General features: G+C 39.5%; 1 protein-coding gene across 1 annotated transcript in view; it reads left to right on the forward strand.

The window, feature by feature from the left end:
• The window catches only part of LOC309595686 (connector enhancer of kinase suppressor of ras 2-like), a gene marked incomplete at its 5' end in the record, with an annotated part of 209411 nt that extends 203627 nt beyond the window's left edge, over nt 1–5784 (forward strand). Inside the window, 5 exons of the mRNA XM_082322943.1 lie at nt 1554–1624; nt 2386–2486; nt 3935–4442; nt 4777–4976; nt 5365–5784. Of these exons, the coding sequence (XP_082179069.1) occupies nt 1554–1624; nt 2386–2486; nt 3935–4442; nt 4777–4976; nt 5365–5580 (1096 nt within the window). The 3' untranslated portion in view covers nt 5581–5784. The remainder of the gene's footprint in view (nt 1–1553; nt 1625–2385; nt 2487–3934; nt 4443–4776; nt 4977–5364) is intronic.
• Between the last annotated feature and the right edge of the window lie 2688 nt (nt 5785–8472).

Here is an 8472-nt window from a genome sequence, read left to right on the forward strand (position 1 = left end):
TCGTCCTTCATTTTCTGCCTCCTTGCTGTCTGCACCATCTTCCATACACTATCCTATTAGACCAGTAATACATTCACATATGTCCTTAGAAGCTTTTTGTCTGCTCTAGTACAAGTAGGAAAGAATCACACTGAATAGTTTTCTTCTTTTAATCTGCAAAAAACCTGTCCTTTTGACGTGGTAGGTATTGTTTACTAATGTCTTTCTGGAAGTCTTTGAAAGATGTTTTTGTCATTATATGATTTATTAACGAAGAACGTAACTATTAACAAATTTTATGTTGCAACGTTAAAAAAGAAAAAAGAGCTGCTTCTAGAAAACTCTTACGTACAATATACTAGGAAATGAATGACATAGTAAATAATTTAGTCACTGAGTAAGGGAATATTTAAGAATGCATCCCAATCATTACAGATGTCTATTAATAGGGCTTTTTCCTTTGGTTATATGTCCTCGTTGATGAAAATAAGCTGATTCTTGATTTTCCATTTGCTGAACATTAAGAAGTGACTTTCCTCTCTATGTGTCCTTTTTTCCTGTCTTTCAATGATATATTGTATAAACATCCAGTAATCTTAGATAAAGAAAACTCTAAAGGTATTTTCCCCAAAATAAACTATAATATTTTCCTAATGAAACAAAGAATCTTATTCTTGATCACACTGATTAATTTTGGGACAAAGAAAGAAACCAGAACATTGAATGTGAAATGCAAATATTGAAGTACTTTCAATTTACCAAGTCTTCTTTTAGAAACCTAAGATTCTTTATTAAAAAAATCAAAGGAAAATAATGTTGGTATCGCAGCTCAACAAGCCTAAACATTTATGTCACCAGTATCATGAATCTAGACTAGCAAATAACCAGTGGAATACTGTCATGGTCTGTTTTAGCTTTCTGAGTATACAAATTTAATACAACTTATTTTCTAATACAGGTTTTCATGCAATTATTATTATAATTCTATTTTATTTTATAGTATTTTTGCAATTCAGGCAAGTTCTTGAAATTAATAGAAGTAGCAATCAGAATAAATGTAATGTGCTCCTTTACACAATGTCTCTGGCAACCATTCCACGCAAATAGTTTGCAAAGGCAACTGAGAGAGGATTTGATTCTTCTTAAGGTGGAGACAGAGCTGGACGTTCTCTGTTCTGCACAGACTATTCTAAAAATTTCGTTTAGTCATTGCTAAAGTTAGCATATTAGTATCTATGCTTCACATTTTCTTGATAACATAAGGAAGATTGATGTCATAATTCTTCAGTTTTCCAGGCAGCAGAATAAAACGCAATGAGTCTGATACTCCACTAGGCAAACATCCTCCAGCAGACGTGAATAGAATCTGTGATGTGAACTGGAACATCCTTCACTTAAAATTATTAACCAATGAACACATCTGAATCATGATTTTAACAGCCTGAACGGTGCTTAATTTTTGGACTAAGCGTTCTCTCTGACTTTTCCACATTTTAAGAATGTGTATGCCCTCAGATTTACACTAGATGTTCCTTTTAAGTATCTCTCTTCCTCATTTTTTATTGTTCTATTAGATGGATGAATCGTCTGGGTCTCGCAGCAATTGGTTACACACCTGACGACAAGGATATTCATCCAGATGAAGGTAATGCTTCAGAGATTATAATTAGGAGAAGAGAGCAGAGAGTACATATCTGTTCATTATTTGAACAAAGTTGGAGATGTCATAACTGACTTCTTTATTAACATACGTGCCGTATCTTTTGAAATATCAATTTTTATAAGAATCCATATCCTTGGAGAACTATATTTATTGGTGTCACCACCAAAGAAAGTAAAATCCCAAGTAACAATGTTAAGAAATATTTAAAACAAGTGATAAAGAGAATGCAAGGTTCAGGGTGGGGTATGATCTCCCAGATCACAGCCATCGGGTGTGCTCATCGCCCTAGAGCGAGTGAAGCCATCACACACAGGTCACTATGTGCCCGAGAACCCTTTTTGCATCTCCTGAGCTCAGGTGCCAGCCTTGCCTTTTTCACCATCACCCATGGTGGAACCTGTTGTGCTAACATAATTAAATCAAGTGTTGAGGCTCAGCTCTACTTTGGCATCTAGAATGACGTTTCTCTTTGAAAGTCTGTAACCAGAAGCTGGTTTTTATGTACAGTGGGAGTTCGGTGCCTAACCTGCTTTCTGTAACGCTGCCCTAAAACATTTGAAGGTTCTTCTACAGATCTGTGTATCTTAGGTGCCAGCCATTTTCACAAGCCTGTTCCTCAGTGACTGCCAAGCCACCTAGGTGACTGAAATGTTGACCTTTGCATGCTAATGATACGTTTAAAACGTGGGACCCCTTTCTTGTGGAAAAGCACATGAGTGAAACCGGGAATGCTTTGTTAGCAGATTACTGGAGTGAAAGCGACCAGGATGACATCGACGGCTCTTTAACCCTGAAGCAGGAAGGCTCTTCAACACTGTGTGACACCTACCATCGAACCCCCTCAGTGAGTTATAAATATTGCATTGCAGTAGGTCACCAAAAAATATCTGTGCGCCTTGATTTGCATTTTCCTTGTTTTGGAGTATTTAATTACTGTAAAGGCAGAACAAAGATGGCTCTCACTGTAAGAATGAAATTACTGCTGTTCCTCACGAGCTAAGCCCTTGAATGTTTCCATAACAAGCCAATTGCAAAGGAAGGAGAGGTAAATGCCTCCTCACACAGATATGTCACCAGACTGTAAATATGACATTTTTTGTAGGATTTGGGAGATTGCACCCAATAATATGAAGAGAATATTGAGATGTTGACTTTACTGCAGAATATGAAAAGAATGTGGTGGATGGGATAGTTTGTATTAACTGAGCCTGTTTTTCAAGTATGAATATTGGATACTGGATGCTAGAGATTAAGATCAGCTCACATTCATGCAGTAATCCTGTTGTAGTACAAACACTTTTTTTTAAGAACATATCTTTAGAGGCAAGGGTTTTTTTACAATATGAAGCATTGTGTACAATACCATAGTAGTGACAGTATTTTCTGTTAGTGTCATAAGATGTTAAGTAGCTGATGAAAGTACTTCTAATATATTGTGCACAGACAAGTTTTGATAACTGAGGAAAAAAAAAATTTTGTGTATGAAGAGGCTCTAGTAGAAAATAAGAACGTTTCTATTACAAGGAACATAGACAGGCTGTGATAATTACTCTGTTTCTAAGCGCAGATAGGACTGTTCTCTATTTTTCTTTCAGATTTTTCTTCAGCGTGAATGACACGATCCTCACACAGCCAGAACCAAAGAAAGAGTGACTGAGACAACAGCATCACATGGGTGAAGTTCAGACTGATTTTCACCCATGTGATGCTGTTTTATCAACTGGGATACAGGTTAAGCCCCTCCCTTTCTGTTTTTCCACTTTTTTGCCTTTCTCTTTATTTTTGAATTAAAATTATACACAGACCCAGCAGAATTAATTAAAGTAATTTAAGTTCAGCAGTCCCCTAAAATTCAAAAATCTTCCTGGGTGCTGAAGTTTTTTTTTTTTTTTCTGTTTGGCTGGATACTTATACCCTAAAAAAAAGAAAGGAAATCCAATTATGTTTTCTTTTGGGGGCTTTCATGCCTTCACAGCACACTGCTGGACTGCGTGTAAACCGGACAGGTCTTCAGGAAACCTGTACCAGTATTATACCGTTCTTTCCAGCAGGAGTTGCTCATGGGCAGAGAATGTGCAAAACAAGAATAGGGAGTGGTTAAAACGTAGCACTTGCATAAAAGATCTCACTGCTAGTTATGTTCTGTTTACGGAGGTTCATATTATGACATATCAAAACACACACATCAGTCCATTTTATTAGTATATATCATATAATGTTCTACGCTACAGTCATTTTCTTGGATCTGTTCAAAACGTTGTCTTATAGTCAGCTGCTTTTGTCTCTTTTCAGGTGAATTCTTCAAGCCCATTCCCTGAAGCCAAACACGGTCGACACTTTTCAAGTGAATCAACGTACTCCCATTCTTCCGCCGAGGATTCTCGACAAGACGTAGCAGGAAGCACACACTCGTCAGGCTGCAGACCTCCCTACCGAGAAAGACGCTCATGGCAGGATCTGATAGAGACTCCATTAACCAGTTCAGGGCTCCATTTTCTTCAGACTGTTCCTCCTGATGCAGAGTACATGAGCAGCCGGCCTGGAATGTCACCGGACAAACGAAGACAAGCAACGCTGCCAGTACAGAGACGTCATAATTACGAGCAGGATGGGCCTTTCCCTTTGGTGGAATGTCAAAGGGGACATAGCTCTCACAGCAGGCCACAGAAACAACGTAGTCAAAGTCTTCCCCGAAACAGAGATGTCAGGGGTAAGGGACGTGTCAAGTCCATAGAAGGAACAGACGACAAGCTAGAAGAGAAAGTTCCTATTAGAAGGCATAATAGTTTCTGTGCAGAAGGTACGCTTTTGGAGGTATTCTCATCCTCTTTACTGCCATTGAATGCCGCAGCAATATTGCCGTTACTCTCAGCAAGGTTTTTGTGGTTGAACTGTTACATGCTGGCGAATTCATCAGTCACCACACAGGAGTTTGCACCTAAAATGGTTGGATGTAGTGCTAAGAATATAGCTTTGGGGCTGATCAAAATGGTCTTGTTTTATTAAAACAAAAAGTGGAAGACCATGTTATAGGGTTACTTTATACATGAATTTGCAGTATTGCTTGCTGGCTTTAGAGACTTCATCTGAATGACTACATTTGTTGTTCAGTTTCTTTATCTATTTTCTTTCAGAAAACATAAAAGAAATTGGAGAAAATACAGATGGTCTGCAAGAACTGTACAGATCTCTGGAACAAGCTAGTTTGTCCGCTTTTGGCGAGCAGCGTCCTTCCACCAAGCAGGAGTTCCGCAAGTCTTTTGTAAAGCGATGTAATGATCCGGTTATTAATGAAAAGCTTCACCACATCAGAGTTCTCAAGAGCACTTTAAAAGTAAGGCTTTATCATTAATTTTGTGTGTGAGCAATATAAACTCGTAAAAGTGTAATCTCTCTCTGTTTTCCATGGGTGAGGCTTTCTTCGTAGCTTTAGAATTAAGTTCCAAAGAAACCAAAAATACTTGAAAACAAACATGTTCCAGCTTAAGGAAAAAAAAAAAAAATTTGGCACTCTTTATAGGCATATTATAGAAAGTGCCAAGGACTGAGTTGTCAAACAGTTTAAGCTGTAATAGTTCCTGAGTATAGGTAAAAGATCTAAGTGTCCATAGCAGTTTCCCTAGCACTTTGCATTACAATGAAAGAAGAGATAAAATGCCGAAATACAAAATGCGGCATAAATTTCATTTTGACATGTACTGTGTCTTTCTGGAATTTGATAGGCGAAGGAAGGGGACCTCACAGTTATCAACAGCCTTCTGGATGATCCCAACTTAACATCAAAGAAGTTTGAAGATTGGAAACTAAAGAACTATGAGTTTTTCCTGGACATTTGTGAGTACAGCGCTGCTGTGAAATCCCAAAATGGAGCCTCTGAACTTGCAACCTCAGCACCAATGCTGACACATACACACTCATTCATTGAAACTCACGTGTGACAGGACTCATATCCTGAGTAATTGCTGGGTGCCATGAAAAATCGAATACGACAAACACTGTAATATTTATTGATAATGTACTCAGCAGTACTGTAAATAAGTTGGATAAAAGAATAGTGCCACAGGATGCCTACTACATTGCATGATAAGACAATAATATTCTTTATGAATTTTTTTTGTTTGCTGTTATCAACCGATGTCCGTATCAAGCTCTGCATTAGAAAGAAGCAGTGCAGAAGTGTAGCTGAAAATAAATACCAGTATATTTAAAGTACTGTACTAAAACTAAGCTTATAGTATGAGCTCCTACAATCATTTTATATATTTAGATATATATAAAGACATATCTATGTATATAAAATGTAACACGGTAGTTGACTTTTACTTTTAAAATGCCCTAAAGTTCACATTTTCACACACTTTTTCTTGAGAAAAATATAAAATGAAAACATAAATACATTGGCCGCTCTTAGAGATGAACATTTATTTTTGCAACATTTCCAGGTAGTGACCATCTTTGCAAATAAAAGGACAGAGTTATCAAAATGTAAACTCAATCCCTATAGTGTGCCTTAAAATGTACACTGTACATCTAGCAAATAGATCCCAATCTGGCCCTATGGGCATACTGTACACGCCATTTCGATACTGTGTTTGTAACATACTGTGCCTGCCTTTAAAACGAATGAACATAAGCAAGCAGGTATGGCACAGAGGTTAAGATACGAGTAGAACAATGTTGGTTGTTCACTAATGCTGCAACTTAAACTGGTTTTAATATAATTTGAAGTGTTTCATGGTGAAAGAAAAACATCTACGCTGAATCTGGTACATACTGCAGGTTTTCATAGTTTCTTCACTGTGAATTTAAGTGACACATGACTGTGAGTCACAAAATTCAAAAAAGCTCTGATGCTTCAAGGATGAGAATCAAGTTTAGAAAAATCCTGAACTAATCAATTACATTCTATAATAGACTGACATCTAGAGCTAAGTAAATTATTCAAAATTATAGAACGCCTGGCAATAATTTTTAACTGTTAGTAGTACATTAGCAAGTGAGTGAAGTTATTCAATACATCATTTGAAAACCAATCTGTATTGATTGGTTTGGGAAGCCACACAAGTCACATAGTGTATTTCACTTCCTTGCCTGGATGAGAATGATTTCTGAGAATCAGATTTTGGAGAAAATACTTGTATTCTTGGGGGAAAAAAAAAAAAAAAAGATTGCTCTGAATGCTACTGAACATAAATTTCAAACACCCGTTCACAATTTTCTTGGAGTATGCTTGCTAGAATATTTCTAGAAAGCAGAACAAAGGGGACGTGAATACAGTTGACATCATTTCACTTAAACACAGATATTCACTGATAATTTTTCACAAGATAAACCTAGTCGTCTCTCATACATCAAGAACTGTAAAAATCATACAGTTCAATATAATATAGGAAAAAAATGTTATCTCAGTGAGGTCCTAGTATCCAGGAAGAGATGTAATTATTCACAAAGCCAGGACTGGGTGAAGGTACCCTATTTGTTTAGTTCAGTCTCCACAAAGCAGCTGTGGTGGGCTGACCTTGGCTGGCCAACAGATGCCCAGCGGGATGCACTCACTCCCCCTCCTCAGCAGGACAGGGGAAGAAAATACGAAGGAGAAGCTCATGGGCTGAGATAGAGACGGGGACATCACCTACTGATGACTGTCATGGGCAAAACAGCCTTGACTTGGGGAAAATTAATTTAATTTATTGCCAATTCAAAATACAGTTGCATAGTGAGAAACAAAGACAAAACTAAAAACACCTTTCCCCACCTCCCCGCTTCTTCCCAGGCTCAATTTCATGCCTTCTTTCCCAGCTTTTCTACCGCCTTCCCCCCTCAGTGGCGCAGGGAGATGGGGAATGGGGGTTGCAGACAGATCATAACACCTTGTCTCTGCTGTTCCTTCCTCACGCTGTTCCCCTGCTCCAGCGTGGGGTCTCCCCCATGTGCTGCAGTTCTTCTCGAACTGCTCCAGCGCGGGTCCTTTCCCCAGGGTGCAGTCTTTCAGGAACAGACTGCTCCAGCGTGGGTCCCCCATGGGCTGCAGTTTCTGCTAGAAAACCTTCTCCTGCGTGGGCTCCTCTCCATGGGCTGCAGGTTCTGCCAGCAGCCTGCTCCTGTGTGGGCTCTCCATGGGCTGCAGCTTCCTCCAGGAATCACCACGTGCCCAGGCGTGGGGTCCTCCAGGGGGTTCAGTATGAACATCCGCTCAGGCGTGGTCCTCCACAGGCTGCAGGAGGGCAACCTGCTTCACCACAATCTTCTCCACAGGTGCTCCAGGCACTGGAGCACCTCCTCCCCCTCCTCCTTTACTGACACTGATGCACACAAAGTTGTTTCTCTTACATTTTTCTCGCTTCTCTCTCACAGCTGCTGTGCAGCATTTTAACCCTTTCTTAAATAAGTTCCCGCAGAGGCGCCACCAGCCTCCCTGATGGGCTCAGCTCTGGCCAGCGGCGGGTCTGTGTTGGAGCCAGCTGGAACCGGCCCTGTCCAACACGGCAGCAGCCCCTGGTCTTTTCTCAGAGAGGCCACCCCTGCAGACCCCTGCTACCAAAGCCTTGCTGTGTAAACCCAATATACCAGCTGAAGAAACACAGTTCAGGTTTGTTTTTTACTCTCATTTGCACTGGCATTTGTTTGAACCATAGTAGATGCAGCGATTAAACAAATAATAGTCTCTAACAATAGAAGATGTTATTCGTAGAGAAGTATTAGTGACAGCTGGTTTGAGTTCTTTGCATCACACAGGCAATTGAGTCACAGCAGCATTGCAACAAATGCATAACGACATTCGGATAGAACATACAACATGAAGGCATATTAGGCCTGCTTCAACAAAGCAA

This window comes from Platalea leucorodia, assembly GCF_965183815.1.
Source record: "Platalea leucorodia genome assembly, chromosome: 10".
Taxonomy (NCBI): Eukaryota; Metazoa; Chordata; class Aves; order Pelecaniformes; family Threskiornithidae; genus Platalea; species Platalea leucorodia.